Raw genomic sequence first — 19074 nt, forward strand, 5'->3', positions numbered from 1 at the left:
CAACATACCTGCTATTTCTCCCAGAGACACAACTTTTATCAGGCTGGAACACAAACAAAAACAGCACACTGTTCATTTGAGTTGATGGCTAAACTGCAACAAACATGGTGTGGTTGGTTTTAACGAAGCAAAGCGCTGCACATCATATGCATAGAAAATCATTAGTTGGCCACTAGCTCTACCTCAAGTCACGAGCTGATTTACTGGTGAACATCATTGTTAATCCATCTTTCTGTATGTTGGATATGTTTCAACCAATAATGACGCATTTAGATACCTTTTTACTTTTATTCCCACCTTTTACCAAACAATGCCAACTGATCACCTGAGAAACACCCTAACATGCTTCCCAGAAAATGTGACAGATCTATCATTGTAATACATCTGTTCATACAGAACGCATTTCTGTTGTGGGCTGTATGTGTGACATATTCATAACACAGACCATAATAGTCTATATCCTCTTCTGTTCCCCCGAGAGACCAGAAAGGATGTTGTCATGTCCAATTATCTACACTATAGAGGTAAATTACAACTCATGTCAAGTCTACAATATTCGCTACACACACACACACAAAAACACACACACACACACACACACACACACACACACACACACACACACACACACACACACACACACACACACACACACACACAAACACACACACAGACGTACACTCAACAAGGCCAGGTTGCAGAGGACAACAGATATTAATATTGATAGAATATTGGAATACACATTCTCCTGAGGTGCTCCAGGTCATGTATGAATTGGACAGGCAGATTGGATTGGCTGTGTTTTTTCTAAAGATAGATTGACGTAGACGGTTTTGAGGAGCTAGACTGATAGATAGAAATTGTTTGTGGAGAAACTGTTATGTTTATGGATTTTTGTGATGGAATGTAGGGATTTAAATGTATGGCAGATCAGGAATACAATCTCCTCCTGATTGTAGGTCAGAAGAATCAATTGATGTGCTTCCAGGTCACCAAGTTCCCCAACATCTAATATTTCAAGTTCAAGTCAACTATCATAACCATGTTTTATCTTTCATCATCCTGCAGGTTAGTTTGTGATGGCTGCTGGTGGTTGTTTGGTGGGTGGACTCTATGGAGGGTAGGGTACCTTAGCCGAGAAGAACCTAGCCCCATCTCACCCTGAAGCGGTGCAGAGCTCCGGCCCAATAAAGCAGGCTGCCTCCCCAGGGCCCCTCTGTCAAGCCTCCAGTCAGCGCTTGTTTTTGCACCATTTATTTAGTGTGACACATCTCCAATTAAACTGTGGAGGCTGGTGCATTTCCCCCATAACTACCTCTTATTCCTCCCCATAGACTTTCTGTCACACTGAGAGAGAGAGAGAGAGAGAGAGAGAGAGGGAGAGAGAGAGAGAGAGGAGAGAGAGAGAGAGAGAGAGAGAGAGAGAGAGAGAGAGGAGGGAGAGATCACATCTTGCCTGCTAGCTATATGATGACAATGTCATTTTCCCCTCAGTGGTTACAAGCCTCGCCTGAAAGGTGCCTTGAATTATAATTATCAAAATATTGAACAAGATTATGATCCTCTGAAATGATACTGTCACCTTAATGTTTGCCTTGCCACCCGTCGACACTTCTATTTCTCTTTCCTTATTTTCCATGGATCAAAAGGTATTGAATTAACACTGATTAGATTATTACATGAAATATTGTATGAGTTGTAGGTTGTATGATACGGAAAATGATATCTTAACTTGCCAAAAACAAGTGCCATTACTGCTACATGTAAGTCACTCTTGCCATACTGTAAATAAAAACTTCCAACAATTCACCGTTACATTAGCAGGCTCAGACTAAACAGTGTTTAGCCTACTCATCAAAAACACTTTGAGGGGTTACTTTCCTCCACTATCCTATTGTGCTCGAAAATTTGACTGTGATGTGTCCGTCTTGCTGAATTTATAAAGTGCCCAAAAGAGATCCGACGGTATATGACGGGCATAAGGAAAGTATTCCTCCCACCCCATCCCCTCATCATCTCTCTGTCCCCCGTGGCACCAGACAGTCACAGGAGTAGTGACTTTGTACGACCCCGTTCCCGTCTGCAAGTGCGCAGCTGAGGGTGGCAGTTGGCAGGGAGGGCTGGTGGGGGAGCGCCCAAAACGGTGTGTCTGCCAAGTAGAGGGGCTAGGGGGAGCCCCAGTGGCAGCTGGGAAGGGTGGGGCGGCCAGCTGTGGAGGAGCAGGATGGTGCTGGGGTGACTGGGAGATGCCACCAGACCTTGAGCACTGCACACATACATGCGTACACACACACACACACACACACACAAACAGGCTACATGCAGATCATTATAAAGGAGTGCAAACACATTTAAGATTTCTCTCTTACTGTCTTTCTCTTAGTGTCTGACATCTATAAACACCCTCTCTAACACACAAACACATCAGCACCAGGGCAGGGTCAGGCAGTGGCCCTCTAACCCCATCTCCAGTCTGGTCATGTGCTCCGGCCACACATCTGGTGCACCATCTGTAGCTCTCCCCCCTACTGTGCGTGACAGGTAGTACCTCTGGAGGGGGAGCTGAGCGGGAAGGTAATTTTTGGTGCAAATGTACCTGGGACCTCTCCTGATACATCTGGAATGCAGGGTGTGGTGGGAACTTACTGAGCTAATAGTGTACAGTAAATACATGAAAAGATATTCAAAACAAGAAAATCACAAACAGACGACATTGTCTATGTCGTTGCATTTGAAGAACAGACATTTGAAGAAAGACAATTGCATAAAAATCCAACACAAGTGTATTAAAAAAAATTCAAGCTATTTATTGTTGCAGTTTTTTCAGTGACATACTGTACAGTTTCACATCACAATGACACTTACAGTAACATCATGTTGGCTACAGGGTAAATGAAAAACAAAACATTAATTACAAGGTATGTACTAAAGCATACCAAGGTTAGTATCTTTGAGGGTGACTGGAAACCAATCACCATACTTCTATCTTCTCTATAATATGTGCATGATGTATGCATATTGTACAAATGTATATCAAGCCCAAGGTTTCATAAAATAACACAACCACAGTCTGTACAAGAGTGAAATGTTGCATGACATCATAGGAAATGTATCTCAAATCACTACAGCAAGACACTCAGTTTAGAGTATAACGTAACACTTTTATGTTATACTCCACATAACTCGTATTATTCTGTTGGTGGTTACTTACGTTATACTCCATAACTCATATTATTCTGTTGGTGGTTAACGTACAACATTACATTTTCTTAAATGACAAAAACATAAAAGTTTATTCAGGGGAGAAATGTCTTCCAACATTGTAAAGACGACTCATTCGGTCTGAAACAAGCTTATGTGGGGCTGAACATACTGAATGTACGACAGTCTGACCGGACAGTCTGTGGTCAATGCACTCCCTCAGACCCATTATGGGAATATTAAGCACGGGCAAAATGTTCAGAAAGTTGCAGATAAAAATGTAATGTATCGAGCAGACACTATTCTCCAGAGAGCTGTGTCCGATGCACATTAGACATGTTTGGAATATCCCCCAACTGAATTCACCTCTTATCCAGCTGTCAATAACAGAGCACACTGAAGCGCCAAGCCCATAAGATACATGCTTCTAAATTAAACTTTTAGGAGAAGCAGGGGGTACTGTAAGCATTCAGGGGCCCTATTAATAAACCGTCTCAGAGTAGGAGTGCTGATCTAGGATCAGGTCTCCCCATCTATTTATTCTTACATGTTATCTAAAAGGCGAAACTGATCCCAATTCAGCTGTCCTAATCTGAGACACTTTATGAATATGGGCTCAGTGCTTTGTGTTACACATAGGTTTGCAAAGGGAGGGTGTATTACTTGAAACATTCAAAGATGACCTGTAAACGACCAGACTTTTTTAAAACAATCTGTCAGAAGACATCTAGTGGCCCATTTGTGTAATTCAGATTATGACAAGTGTCTAATAATCTCTGGCCCTCTGTGTGGGTAATAACATGTAAAATATTTTTATCAGATGAGGATCGGCCTATTTTCTTTAAATTTCCACCTTAAATGACATACCCAAATCTAACGGCCTGTAGCTCAGGACCTGAACCAAGGATATGCATATTATTGATACCAGTTGAAAGGAAACACTTTGAAGTTTGTGAAAATGTGAAATTAATGTAGAAGAATGACACATTAGATCTGGTAAAAGATAAACAAAAAAACATGCGTTTTCAGAAAATTATAATTGTTCCATCGTCTTTGAAATGCAAGAAAAAGGCCATACATTCATATAGGAGTTTAGGTATAATTTAGATTTTGGCCACCGGGTGGCAGCAGTGTGTGTGAAAAGTTTCAGACTGATCCGGTGAAGCATTACATTAGTACACTATATTTTGTATCAAGTCTGCCAGGAGTTTGCACAAATGTGCCGAATTGGTCATTTTCAAGTACATAACTACAGAGAACACACAAAAATGCTATGGTAATAAAAAATTAAAGTTTACACACATCCAGGAATGTCATACATGATGGATAATTAGCTTCTCTACAGAATAAAAACACTAACCTTCACACATCTAGATGGCCGGGCGGGGTGTGTGCGGGGCCAGAGACAGAACCCAGTCCCCACATTTGAATATAAAAATGTATTTTATCAAACAAAACTATACTACATTTTATCTCTCAGACCCTCAGGATGACAAATCAGAGCAAGCTTACTAAATGTAAGTACATGATTTACCTTCAGAGGTGAATGTATCAAACCAGTTGCCATAAGTGTTTTGTTGTTGTGCACTCCCCAAATAATAGCATGGTATTTTTTCATTGTAATAGCTACTGTAAATTGGACTGCAGTTAGATTAACAAGAATTTAAGGTTTCTGCCCATATAAGACATGTCTATGTCCTGGAAAGTTGGCTGTTACTTACAACGTCATTCTAGTCACATTAGCGCACGTTAGCAACAACCGTCCCGGTTTAGGGACACCGATCCCGTAGAGTTAAAAAACATATGACAAAGCTGTTAAACAATTCTAAATATAGATAAACTAAATGAATACCATTCATTGGTGTTTAATATGAGGGTTTCAGCATGAAATTTCCTTTTTACGAACTTTTATTTATTTTATGTCAATATGTTTGATTAATGTTTGGGCATCAAACTGGTGGCAGTTGTGAAAAAAGTAAATCATTAGATTAGTGAAAAAATAATGTAATTGTTGATTAGATGCTTTTTGTCATTAATTAGGTTATTTTCTCTTGAAAAATATGGTAAAATAAAAAAATGTCATACACCAGATAAGTCCAGAGAAATGTGGTGTTTGACATGGTCAGCCATGGTGTTCCTGGAGCAAATTAGGGTTAAGTGCCTTGCTCAAGGGCAAGTAGGCAGATTTTTCACCTTGTCGGCTCAGGTATTCAAACCAGCAACCCTTCGGTTACTAGCACAACGCGCTACCTGCCGCCCTACTATCTAATATAAAACTCATGGACAATATGGTCACAGATATAATAAATGAACACTATAAACGAATACAGTTTTTAAAAGTTATTCAAGTATTACCAAAGTTACAATAAATTCTGTTAATTACTAAAATTACGCAATATTCCGGTAACTTTGGTAAATTACCGGTAGCTTTGCAACCCTAGTTACACACATACTGTAGATCTCAAAGTCAGAATACAGCCCCACTCACAGGTCATGTTCTGTTTCCCAAAGAAATAATGTTTCACCACTGATGCTCCAACACAGATAGGTGTTCTCAGTTTGTTTGAGGGCTTTCTATGTACAATCCATTCATAAAACCAAAGCCTCCGATTTGTTCACCCCAAGCACATATTCAATGTACAGGTCATTGAAGAAGCAAAGGGAAATCAGGGGGTACAAAGAACAAACAAAATAGCAGATGAAAACAATGTTAATCACAGCTTACATCAAGAGACATAACACTTCAGGAGGAAAAAAGAAACAATATTCAACAGTACTCCAAATTCTTATACAAAATTAGCTCCATCTAAAAAGCATAACATACATGTTTACGTCATCATCACATATGTTGACCTTGACAAAAAACATAGCCTTACAGAATTTTGTTTCTGGTGTAAAATCTCCTCACTCCATCCTCGTCCCACCCCTCCACTTCCCATTGGCATTATTGCTTCTTATGAACAGGGAGCTATTGGATGGAGAAACATTGCCCTACAAGAGTGTGAAGTTCAGTTCTGTACACTTCTGTCCTCTGTGATATAGACAAAATCAATTTTACGTGTAATTTTTTGCCCTTTTCGCAATCTGCAGTGCTCTGGATAAGGCAGCTCTGTTTGGTTTTAAGGCAATGCTGCTTTGAGACTATTAACTCAGACCAGAAGGGGAGAAATGGAAGTGAACACAATCATCTCATTACATAAGGCCCAGACATAGGGGATACAAAGGGCAAAGTGTGTGTGTGTGTGTGTGTGTCTGCAGCCGTTATAAAAGTCCAGATAACAGTTGTACAGAGGTCAGAGGTTAGAGGTCAGAGCAGGGCTCTTGGTGACTGACTGACTGCCATGACCATCTTTCATTGCTGGTAATTTCCATATTGACCCTGTGGAGGGAGGAAGGGAGTACTGTAAATGGACATCTTATTTACTTTTCATCCGAACATCTGAACAAACAGGCATTTACTAGGGAAATGCTAATATTTACATATTTAAACAGGATGCAAACAAGCACATCTGTAGTAGCTAGTTATGAACCTTTTGTTACAGATAAAGATGCAGACTATTCCTGTGTGTGGCTGCATTGGCTATATTTAACCAGCAGGTGGCAGCATGGCCTCAGAAAAGCTCAACAGGAGGGAAGTAACTTCATGTCAGTTATACTGTAGCAGTAGGCAAAATGCTACTCTCCGACTTGCACATTTCACATAAGAGGCCCATGTTTTGTATTTTGCAGGAGCATTTCTAAACAGGGGTCGAAAGTGGCTGCTCTTTAGGAATAAAAGTTTAGTTACACATTGATTTATTTTGCTTAAATTTGACTTACTTTGATCATATACTATTCTACACAGTTCATAATTACATTTACGCATAAAAAAACATTTAAATGCAGTATATTGCATGAAATGGGATGAATAATAACCCAAGGCATGAGGAGTTGTACTTTTGATTGATTTAGTCAATTCCAAACCATCAACATTTTATTTTTAAGTTCCCCTACAGAATATGCTTGATATGTTTGAAGACCTCAAGAATATAATTCGACCCCTGGTTACAAAAAGAGGTAAAGGTGGAAATCAGATGTTTAAATAGAAGACAGGAGGAGAAACATGACAAATGCAAATCAAGGCTAGGCGAACGGTCACACGTCCAGATTTTACCATTACCTTTGCTTCTTACAGAACTAGTCAGGGGTTCAAATCCCTGGGTCTTTATTTCCTCATGTGTCCCTGAATATTCAAAGATAAAGAATCAAAGTGTTGCTGTGGCCCCCGCAAAGGACCACAGAAAATACAGGGCAACACGTAGCTCTCCCCTCCCCTTCAACAATCTCAAAAGTCAGTTACGTTTAGGGAGGAGACACTACATTGCCCTCGCATTGCACTGCTCTGGTCTGACTTGCTGTATTATCCAATATTATTCAACTCGTCTTAAACTCCCCATACAACGTCAGCATGCACAAGACACCCACTCTCTTGCTTATGGACACGCCCTGAACAAACTTCACGTTACATTTTTAACTAAATATCCATCTCTAGCCAACATATAAAAGGACACAATAAGAGTCACACACAGATAGAGGTTAGGCCTGCCTACTCATGGACTCATACTCACCTGATCATAGCCTGGGTATGGGCGTTGCTGCTGGGCCTGAGGGGGGCCGGGCTGGGGGCCCCGGTAGGCTCCGTACTGCTGCCCCTGGCCCTGGGGGTAACCCTGGGGGTACTGGCCTGGGGCTCCCTGGGACGGACCTGGGGAGGGAGGACAGAGCAGAGAAAAAGGTTATGATGTCTGACTGAAACATGATGCTACAGTTCTTCACACCATATAGGACCAGTTAAGAAGACTAGTCTGTTCAATAACAAAAAGCACACAGTCAACCTGGGAGTATAACAGCGCGCTTGATTCACTGACTTTGTTCTGTTTGATGTCCATTATGCCACGTCTTGTTCTTGAACCATTGAGTGTCAATTAACCTTCATCTCCCCAATAGACATATCCACTGACAACCAGACAGCCAGCCAGAGGCATGGCAGAAAGAGACTGGTGGGTAGTAGTAGTATTAGTTGGGCCCTGGCCCATTTGCTAAAGTTTGGCTCCACATTAACACTGGTCTACTCTGCTGTGTAATGAGAGTCTGACTTGCTGGAGCTAGGTGTTAAGTTTTCTAATGAAAGGAGACATCAAGGAGATTCAGTGGGCCCTCATTAGATAAGCGAAGCCTCATTAAAAAACACTCCATCAGACAGCCTCTGTATACTACCACTGCACTGCAGCTACCTTACCGCCGCGTAGCGCCATATCAGGCATTTTAACAGCTGATCAGTGATACGATGACTGACTGACTGGGCCAAGTCAAACGTCATTAGGTGCTCGTCGCTGCCGCAAAGCTTAACCTTGTGTGGCCCGCCTGCGAGAGCGAACAAGCGTGAGCGCATGTGAGCCAGATGGCGCCCAACTCATAGCCTCTGCCTCTCTCCACCAGCTCATTACTGACATGAGAGAAAGGCCTCTGGTTCAGAGAGAAAGGAGAGCTGACAGGATTTTAAAAACGAAAGAGGGGGGGCTGTGGTTCCCACACCCACAATGCCAAGGGTTATTACCCATAAGCGTGTCCTATTCCTTTCACTCTCTCGCCATCTCTAGCTTTCAGAGAACAGAGACTTTCTATCACACAGTAACTAGGCCTGTACAGTGACCCACCATAGTACGAGAGGAACACCGAACACAGCGCCAATGTCTGCCAGCTACCGCTTTTGATCAACGTGCCAGTATGTGTAGCCTTGATTGCGCTGCTGCAACATTGAAAGTGCACCATTTCAATTAGCAAAACAGTGGTGTGGTTCAGTAAAACATACGTGAGGCTCTGGGTGAATGCCATTTGTAATCTTGGACTGATTTTTCAAGATAATGAAAAGGAAAGTAAATGGTGAATCCTACAGGATGAGTGTGGACTGACTGCCAGAGGTCATCAGAGTAGTGGCACACACCAACATCTTTTTATTTCCCATTTCAGTAAAAGAGAAAGTGTACAAAGTAACAGGCTATGGAAAAATAAAACGACAAAGAAAGAACGAGAGCGAAAAGAAATAGAGCGAGAGAACAAGATGAGTAAGAGAGAGAGACCGAGATAGCAATATCACTGAATCTGTCTTTGTCTTATGTTCCACCCACCGTAGCCCTGTTGCGGTCCAGGGTAGCCTTGCTGTCCGGGGTACTGCTGCTGTGGTGGGTAGCCCTGCTGCTGGGGAGGACCTTGCTGGTAGGCCTCCTGCTGCTGGCCATACTGGGCATTACCTACAGGGGGAAACAGAGCGACATTACGGTATCTATGACATTACTGTACCTGAACCAGGTTTGACGACAACACAGCAGACATCAGTGCTTAGAGTGGCCAGAATCAGGCTTGGGGTCCATTTCAAGTCGAAAGGTAAACTGAAATTCCAATTCCAAATTTTTCCAGCATGATTAGAATTTCAGTTTACTTCCTGAATTGAACAAGCTATTGACCCCAACCCTGATCAGAATTTCTTTGAAAACACTGATTTTGGCTGTTAAACAAAGTTAACAAACCATGATCTTTTTCATAGGGGGACTGTTGGTTGGCTGCTGGGTCTCGCTCTGGCAGACATAACCCACAGGAGAAAAGAACCAACACCATGATTGGAATTTCATTTTACTTCCTGAATTGAACAGGATATTGACCCCAATCCTGATCAGAACGTTTTTTGAAAACACTGATTTAGGCTGTTAACAAACAAAGTTAACAAACCATTATCTTTTTCATAGGGGGACTGTTGGTTGGCTGCTGGGTCTCGCTCTGGCAGACAAGACAAGAACCACAGGAGAAAAGAACCAACACTGTGAGCATGCCCATTGAAACATTAAGTTTATTTTTGTTTGTTTTTATATGCAACATGGTTGTTATAGACTCTTTTTTTAGCATCCTTACCTGACACCGGCTATGAGCCATTAATAAAACAAAGCTGGAGCGACAACATTTATGAGAAATGAAATATATGTGAGTGAGAAATCATCAACGATTAAAAGTAGTCACGTGCATAGCGGTGAGGGACATGAAGCCAGAAAACAGAGACTAGAACAAACTCAGAAAGCTTCAGCTGGCCAGGGAAGGCTAAACAGAGGAAATAACACCGGTATAGAAAGTGTATTTGAGTTATGTTATTAATTGTAAAAAGCTAGCATTTAGGCTACTGCAGTTATCAAACACAATAGCCTTTGTCACATTTGGAAAGAAGTCTCAGAAATGTCTCTATAAAAGCAGAAGCAACACAAAAGTTCCATAAGTCATGTGTTTTTAGCTTAGCTTCTTCCTGTTCCCCTGTGAGTACATTTCTGTGAAGCTACATAGATACCTCCTTGGTAGTATTGTTCTGAGGGATCAAAGCCTTGATCAGGGAACGGTGGCTGTAGTAAACCACCTAAAGCATTATTTCACAAGGAGATAGGAAGACATGTTATTTCATGTCCATGTTTGAGGTGATAAGTCAATGAGGGGGAAAGTCAGGTAATTAAAAATATACAGATTGTTAAATATCAGTACATATTTTATATTGCTTCAAGCAATGTCTCTGTGTGTGTGTGGGTATCAAAGTTCATAAATATAGGTTTTGCAAAAGTGATAAGTAAACATTGGAATATTTGTTTCACTTTCTTTTGAGAATATACAGCTTTACAAGAGAATATTTAAATCCTGTAATTCCCATTAGAGTACAATTTAGCTATGAGACTGTGTCAAAGTTTGAGAGCACTGTGTCAAAGTTCGAAATAGAATGTAGACATCTCAGAAAGGTGTAAAAAGTGAATGATACATGCAAGAGAAAGTTATTAATTTAAGAATAATTGATGATGGGGATGCTATGATGCAAAATCACTATGGAGGGGTGGGAAATCAGTGGTGAAAAATCCCAGTCCAACTAGTCTCCTTTTCCACCAGGAGTCTTCAACACAACATCTGTCAACTCGTGTGTGGGGCTTCTGCTAAAGTAGGACCTCCACTTCTGCTAAAAGCACCACCTTAGATCAACTTCCTGGATTGAATCGCGCTACGCATTTGGAGCCACACCTCCACAAGAAAACGGTTCGACAGAATAACTAGCTATTTGTTTATCGAAGACGCATAGCACCGGTGGGATGGTGGGCGGGCAAACCAAACATTAGCTTCCTTCTTGCCAGGCTTACAGAGCACCATGACTGTCCAACTGACATCTTCCATTCTTTATTTCCACAAATGTTCTAGATAACTGCGGTGGAACCAAGATAAACCATTGATGATTCGTCTCGAGTGTAAAGTGGTGCTGAGCAATTCACTGGCTTTATCTGAGGGATGGTGTCACTGTCATACAATGTTGTTTTGGTACTCGCTATCCTCCTTCCTTCTACATGCCTCAACACAGCTTCTCTAAGTGAACGTTAGACGGACGGAGAGGTTTGGTTGGTTCTACGAGCGGTTGGTTGGAGGGTTGGTTCTCCTACCTTCTGAGGCTCCCTGTCCTGCGTGACTGTACTGGTCCCCATAGTAGTCTTCCTGCCCTGGGTACTGCTGAGGGGGTCCTACATACACACACACAACACACACAGGTTGATTCAAGGTGTTGTTGGGGCGGGAGTGGGGGGAGGGGGGGTAATTTCGGTGTGGAAAGGGGAGTGAGGTTGGAATTTGGGCCGCTTATTCACTAGAGAGCTCCTGGTCCTCAAACTATAGTTCAGTTGTCTGGGGCTGACAACAACCTTCAGGACACCTGGGTATTCCTTCTATGGTAATGGGGCTACCTGTGTCTACAAGCAACGACAGTAAGTGAAAGATAGTTCCACTTAAAAGACGAAGTGGAAAGGGGGTTACGGACAGGAGAAGAGGTTTCAGCCCTGTGTCAAGTCAAACCAAGCGCCTTGGCCCAGTGCCCACTCTGTAGAGCAGAGCGTACCTTGCTGTGGGGGTCTGTAAGGGGGCATGGGCCTTTGCCCCATCACGTGGTTCCCCTGGCCCATCATGCCCATGGGGTTCTGCTGGCCCTGGTAGTGCTGCCCGCCACCTCCAGGGGGTATGTTGTACTGCTGGGAGGGAGGCTGCTGGTGCATCATGGGGCCTGGGGCGGGAACAACACAAACACACACAATATGCCATTACAGAAATCAATTTGAAAAAAAAACTCAACAATAAAGCATCCATGGGTGGATGTCATCATCAAAAGATGTGATTGGGTAAAAGAGAAGGTCTGTCAAGGACACATTTGTTTTCCTCTTTCCTGTACCTTGGTTAGGCTGCATGTTCATGTTGGGCCGGGGGCCGTAGTTACCCATGGGTCCTTGGGTCATGTTCATCTGGCCTTGGGCAGGCATGCCCTGAGAGGAGGGCACAGCGTGGTTGTAGCCGCCCATAGAGCCATGGCTGCTGGGGGGCATGTTCATGGAGCCGCTGCCCGGCATGTTGGGGGGCTGGTTTGGACCCGGCCCAGGGCCCTGCATGGGCATGTGATTAGGCCCTGGGGGGAAAAGAACGACAGATCATTCAACCTTTAGGAAGATATTAGACCATACAGTACAGAGATCAAAGATTTTATTATTTAATTAAAACATTATTAAAGCTTTCCTGAGAAAGTATTTTCTCCCTATTCTAATATTTACAAGCATGTGCGCTGCAGAGCCTTGACAACTGGTAATAACTGGTCAATCTACCCTGCGGCAGAACAATGTAGACTAAATGTTAACAGTCTAGCCCGTAGGGCTGGGCGGTATACCGCTTCCCACACCAAACTCTGCCCCATGTTACTCAACGAGAGAGCAATTGCTCAACCATGGAGTCACAAGCACTTTCTTGCTGTTCACTCTGCAGTCTGCATGGTTAGATAGAACAAGATGTTGGTGACAACGATGCTGCTTTCCACAAATGTTCTATAATTACACTATTAGTTTGTGTATCTTACCGTCTGCAAACTACTACTAGTTTGTCTTTTCTTAGCAAGTTGTGGCTAAAAGAATGTGCATTAGCTGCTAATGCTAATCACTAGTTAGTACATTTAACAAGCCAAGAATCAGTGCAAACGCAGCTAGCTAATACAGCCTGGTACCAGTGCTGGTGTAGGCCTAGATAAGCATGTTGTTTGTGCATGGTATATTCTAAATCAGAGGAATAGGCAAAGCATGAATATGTTAGCTAGCTAGCTACATCAAGGCTGCGGTTCAAACACTATCCCCTCAGCCCTCAAATTAAGTGAACACTTCTGATGACGTATCATGACGTCTGACGAGTATACACTTGCAGGTTGAGGTAGGAAGGAATGATTTTAAATAGACCACCCTTGGCTGGAAATTCGTCACTCGTTCATCCCACGATGATTGTGTTATTGACTGTACGTTTGTTTATCCCATGTGTAACTCTGTGTTGTTTGTGTCGCACTGCTTTGCTTTATCTTGGCCAGGTCGCAGTTGTAAATGAGAACTTGTTCTCAACTGGCCTACCTGGTTAAATAAAGGTGAAATAAATAAAAATAAAATGGTGTTTTCAGCCACTGGTAGCTTGTGATTGCTTTATATTCGCTAGTCATTTATGAGTGCATGTCTACTTAAATTAAATATAGAATTATTAATATACGCCAACTGTACGATGGCTAGCAAATTAATTAGCTAACTAATATTAGCCTGCCTTGCTGGAACTTCTGAAGGAGGAAAATGTTTTATTTCTACAAATTCCAAAAGATAACCAAACAAAAACATATTTACGAGACGGGTTTGTGCCGTCATGTGCATTACTAGCACAATTTCTAACTTATTTGCATTCGTTTTTACTTACACTTGTATGTTGACTCCTCCATTGATGTTGTTTAAGTTTTTGCTGACTTTTCTTAGCGGATGTACAATCTTCGCAAATTGAATTATGGGGAGTTTCAGGCCCCGGAGTGAACATAATTGTACACTCGACTAAAAACAAGGGCTGAGGGGCTCACGTTGCAAACTTCCCTTGCTTGGCTAATCATTTGGACCGCACTCCAAGATGGCGACGGGGCTTTCCCCAAGGGCATAAGGCGAGGGTGTCTTTTAAGTGTTTGGACCGCAACCCAGGTAATAAAACATCTAATGTAACACCTTATTAGGGTCCCCTGGAAACACTGACCAACACTTCGGTTCCTACCCTGTCAATAATGATTCGAACAGTTCACCAATTAAGTAGGTCTACATTTTTCCCCCATACCATGCAACCTTGCAGAATTTTTTGGGTTTAAAGTTGGATTGAACAGTATAAAACAATCAAGGTCATGAACTACTCAAAGAACATTTTGAACTTTTATTATTCAAAAACATAACATCTTATCAAAATATTTGAAAATATGATTTTATATTTTGGCCATGTTGCCCAGCCCTACTCTCCCCACGCACAAACAAACAGGCATACAAACACAACCACAGTGAAGTGGAGTCCAAGACAACCAGAGCTCAGACGGGTGACATTGTTTAACAGAGCACCCTCCCCTCCTCTTCCAGCTCTGTGGTGTTGCTAGGCAACCCTAGTGAGTGAGACAGGGATAGAGGGAGGACGGAAGGTCACTTACCAGGCATCTGCCCGTTCATCTGGCTCTGCATGTGTGGGGCTGGGGGTCCGCCACTGACCATGCCCTCAGAGGCCATGTTGTGTCCGTGGGGGGGCTGGGGGCCCGGCGCGCCGCTCTGGTTCATCCCACCAGGGCCCATGGGCATGTTCTGAGTAGGAGGCTGCAGACAGACATCACAGAGGAGAAACACCAGCCGTGTTAAGATACATTTCTCAGCCATGTATAAGAGAAAAAGCGGTGGAAGAGGGAGGAAGACTGATGGACGGATGACCATGGGATCTTAAATGTAAGAACAGAAATGATCATGTTCAAAATAAAAGCAAATTATATTGAAAGTACAATATTTAAAGACTCCGGCCTTTCTTTGGATATAATATGTTATATAATCTCTGGATATGACATGTTATTCTATCATCTACTTCACAGCACCAGATTGCAGCAACAAGTAAGCCTATATAATAAAGCAAAACCTATCAACACAGAGTATACCTTTACACAGCACTGTACAATACTATTGCACTATTGTAAAGGCCATCAATATTAGCCTATCACCAGCAGTGTATCTCAGAGGTATCACATATGAAGTTTCACAACAAAAGTCCCTGTGTTTGAATATCAATCATATAGCCTCCAACGCACAGTATGAACATTGTGTGAACCAAGACACCCTATCATAAATTAACCCCCACTTCTCCACCCATACTCACTTCAAGCTTTACCTCTGGGGGAGTAGGGGAGTCACACTTCTGAAATCAAGTACAGAGCATCTAGGTGAACATTATACACCCCTTTGACCAACAGTAGGGGAGACAGGGCAAGCTTCCATTGGTGGCATATGAGGCATATATTATTACATTCAATCTCACATGCACCGCACAATCTATCGTCAGAGCTTGACAGGGTTAGATATACTGGAAAAAGGATGGGAAACCCCTACACTGGCTTCATTTCCTGTACTGGTGGATTTTGGTGGAGTTCCTGACTAGCAGTGTAATGCATATAAAAAGGCTTGGCTCTTCTTCAATTGCATTTCTATGCCCTTACTTCAAGTCAGGATCTGTAAATGATGATAACAGAATACATGATAGTTAAGGAGGGAGTATTGTTAGACCACTTCATCAAAGAGTCATGTTTTGGGCAGCCGGTAGCCTAGTGGTTAGAGCGTTGGACTAGTAACCAAAAGGTTGCAAGATCGAATCCCTGAGCTGACAAGGTAAAAATCTGTCGTTCTGCCCCTGAACAAGGCAGTTAACCCACTGTTCCTAGGCCGTCATTGAAAATAAGAATTTGTTCTTAACTGACTTGCCTAGTTAAATAACAGTAAAATATTATTTATTTATTTTTTTAATTTAAAAAGCCCTATGCTTAGTTTGAGATTTAAAATCACTGAACACAATCCTTGAACTATCGGGAGCCAAGAACAACACCGTATTTCTAATTGTACAGTGTCTGTACAACTTTATGAAATGTGTCAGAGTGAATCCAATTCAGCACCAATGAATTGTCCCTTTCTTGTAACATCACTGCCCTTCTCCGCCCTGGACCCATACTCACAGCAGGGAGCAGAGATTGCATGTTCTGATTGGAGTCTGCTATTGTGGCCAGGTAAACTAAATTTCTGTGGAGCATCTGCTGGTACCTGTTGACAGAAAACAGATACAACACATGTTAACATTTAAAAAGGCAGGGAGAGGAGCCATCAATACACTGCATAAAGTCAGATACATGATAGTATGGAGCCTGAAAGCTCATCAGGTATGGTGATTTTGTACATAAAGTATAACTTACTGTGAACATTCTGCTGTCTTTCCTTTGCTCTGGAAGTCCATTATACATTGAATCAGCTGATTGTTTTCATCCAGTAACTGAAACATGCCAGAGCAAAACAGGAAGAAAACTTAAAGTGTTCAAATGCTAAACAAACCATACAACATGCACAAGGACTACTTTTAATTTCCACTGAACTTCACAAAAACCCATTTACTTGAAGAACAGTGCAGATACAAAGTTTGGTAACAGAATGATGGTTTCTGCTGTCTGTTAGCAAACTAGTCATGTGTAATTGTTAAAATTTGTCTATGTGCATAGTTGTATGGGTTGTCTAATTTAGCAATCATTGGTTTTTGTTTGGCATACATTTTAAAGTGAAAAATTATTTATGAGAATACAGTAAATACAATGTAAAAAGGGTTGGGGAATTGTGATGCATACATGGAAACAATGTTACTTGTACTAACGTTTTTGAACCATAGACAGTAAAACTCCAGAGGACAAACTGTTGTTCCAATCCAGACTACTCATAAAATCATATTATTTTACTTGAGAGTAGAGTAGTACATGAGGTTAATGACAACATTGTAACTAACTAGTTGGTGAAACTGCCTTTGCCTTTTTCTCTACCTAGTAACAAAGCATTTGTCAGCTAACGTTACTGTTCTGTGTGCCAGCTAACAAAAGAAGCTAACAATCCAGCTAACAAAACACTAGTAGGCCTCCATTCATATCAGAAACAAATGTAATGTTAGTCCATCGAATCGACAAAAAAGAAAAATCGTTATTTTTAGATTTGCTGACTCCCGCGAAGTTCATATTGACCGCGCTTTACCCTAGCAACATTGTTACCAATCTATTTCCCTTTACTTAGCTAACGTTAGCTGCCTATAGTTCGACCTGTGCACTGGCTAGGCTAGGTAGCTAGCAGCAGCTGGTACTATCCGCATCCATTCTGTTGTCGTGCGTGATAAAGATGAATTACCTTTTGAATTCCAGTGGGTGTTATATCACCCTTTGCACGTTGTCTATGAGGTGCAAACGCCACCGACATGGTGATCTGCTATTAAGCGAAATAAACTAAAACATAGAACTAAACAGCTAAAAAATATGTAGAAATCAAACCAGGCAGTTTCGAAGATGAACTAGTATTCTGCCAGCAGCACAAACATTGACGTCACTTTCGTATGGTAATGAGGAACCTTCAAAATAAAATACCGCATTTCAAAACATTGCAAGGTGAATAGTAACCAATTCAAATGAAATTGCATTTTTTATCAATGTCTTTGATTAATCTGGGTCTTTGATTAGTCAAAGACCCAGATTAGTCATTCTTTGTGGATTTGTCAGAGCACAGATTACTTTTGTCTTTCTGAAGAAAATGTAGTACCTTTTCACTGTGTTTCATTTCGTATGATAGAACACAGCCTGCTTCAGGAATTATTGGACCTTCTTTAAGGTAAAGCCCACACTTGATTTTGATACTTGAGTGCAGTCGAAATACCAGTGCTTTACATGTAGTGTGTACGATTTCCCAAATTGATAATTATCTGAAAATGCTATAATACTACATAATTCAAAAAGCTGTATGTTACATATGCAGGATATTTTATTTGTCAGTCCAAACTTCAAATTCCAAAGACAATCAATCAAAAGTCTTCCATCTCCACTTACTAAAGAGGATTATAACATATTAAGCAATGACAACAAGTGACCAAATAATTGACAGATACTATGATCTTTTGGAGTCACATCAAAAGGAACAATTTGTGTTAATGTCCCCTGCGTCTTTTGAGAGTCAGCAATTACAGTCTGTTTAGTGACAGCAAAGAGGTTATGCCAAATGTGCCTGGAACAGTGCGCAAATGGTGGTGTTTTCAACATGTGATAGTGCCTTTGAATTTAAAAGTCACATTAATGCAATAATTGCAGAAATTGCATTACATTAAATCTTAAAATTATGGATTCTTTAAACCAGGATGAAAGAGAATTAAAGGATGCACTACTTCCACTTCAGAAATACCTGGCATTACAGTTTCTGGCAATGCATGGATTGGTGGTGGATGTGATACTAAACTATAATTTTCTCATAGGTGCTCCCATTTTAGAAAACAGTCAGACGGTAGTAGTTGTAATGTCTGTGTGCTTATTCTCTAAAGCAGTCGTATTAGAGTGCAACGTGAATAAGTTGTCACAATGGCATGTGAAAGTATGTTTTATATGAGTTATCAGAGAGAAAATGACTACATAATACATTTGAAACTATTTTAAACTTGCTGATCTTGATAGATAATACATAATGAATATCTTTCAATCTTTTCTCTGGTGTTGGTTTTGAAAACTTGGTTAATAGGCCTTTACAGTATACTGCTAACCTTGATAGAAAAGCAACACAGAGGCCTATAACTCTCCGTTATTGTTCTGAAAGCTTTACTATACTTTGTACTGTCAGCCTTGTTGTCTCTTGTAATGCATTTTAAACTCTATAAAAAGTAGCTTTGCTGACCTTGATCAATAATCATGAAAATCTTGCTTGTAAATAA

General features: G+C 41.4%; 1 protein-coding gene across 14 annotated transcripts; it reads right to left on the reverse strand.

The window, feature by feature from the left end:
* Positions 1 to 2784: 2784 nt before the first annotated feature.
* On the reverse strand, positions 2785 to 17706 carry LOC106569176 (protein SSXT). Of its 14 annotated transcripts, XM_082960892.1 has the most exons (15): positions 17517 to 17706; positions 16550 to 16626; positions 16316 to 16400; positions 15469 to 15507; positions 14762 to 14921; positions 12467 to 12697; positions 12140 to 12301; positions 11691 to 11768; positions 10571 to 10636; positions 9967 to 10014; positions 9768 to 9815; positions 9369 to 9491; positions 7809 to 7945; positions 7361 to 7423; positions 2785 to 6580 (listed from the first exon to the last, which is right to left on the reverse strand). In XM_082960892.1, exons 1-14 carry the CDS (start codon positions 17583 to 17585, stop codon positions 7406 to 7408), a joined length of 1341 nt encoding a protein of 446 aa, XP_082817018.1. In that variant the 5' UTR covers positions 17586 to 17706; the 3' UTR covers positions 2785 to 6580; positions 7361 to 7405. The 14 variants fall into 14 exon arrangements, with proteins under 14 accessions (XP_082817018.1, XP_082817017.1, XP_082817016.1 ...); XM_082960891.1 differs by lacking the exon at positions 7361 to 7423 and having other exon boundaries at positions 15469 to 15504; XM_082960890.1 differs by lacking the exon at positions 7361 to 7423.
* Between the last annotated feature and the right edge of the window lie 1368 nt (positions 17707 to 19074).

This window comes from Salmo salar, chromosome 14 (assembly GCF_965601325.2).
Source record: "Salmo salar chromosome 14, fSalSal1, whole genome shotgun sequence".
Classification (NCBI taxonomy): domain Eukaryota; kingdom Metazoa; phylum Chordata; class Actinopteri; order Salmoniformes; family Salmonidae; genus Salmo; species Salmo salar.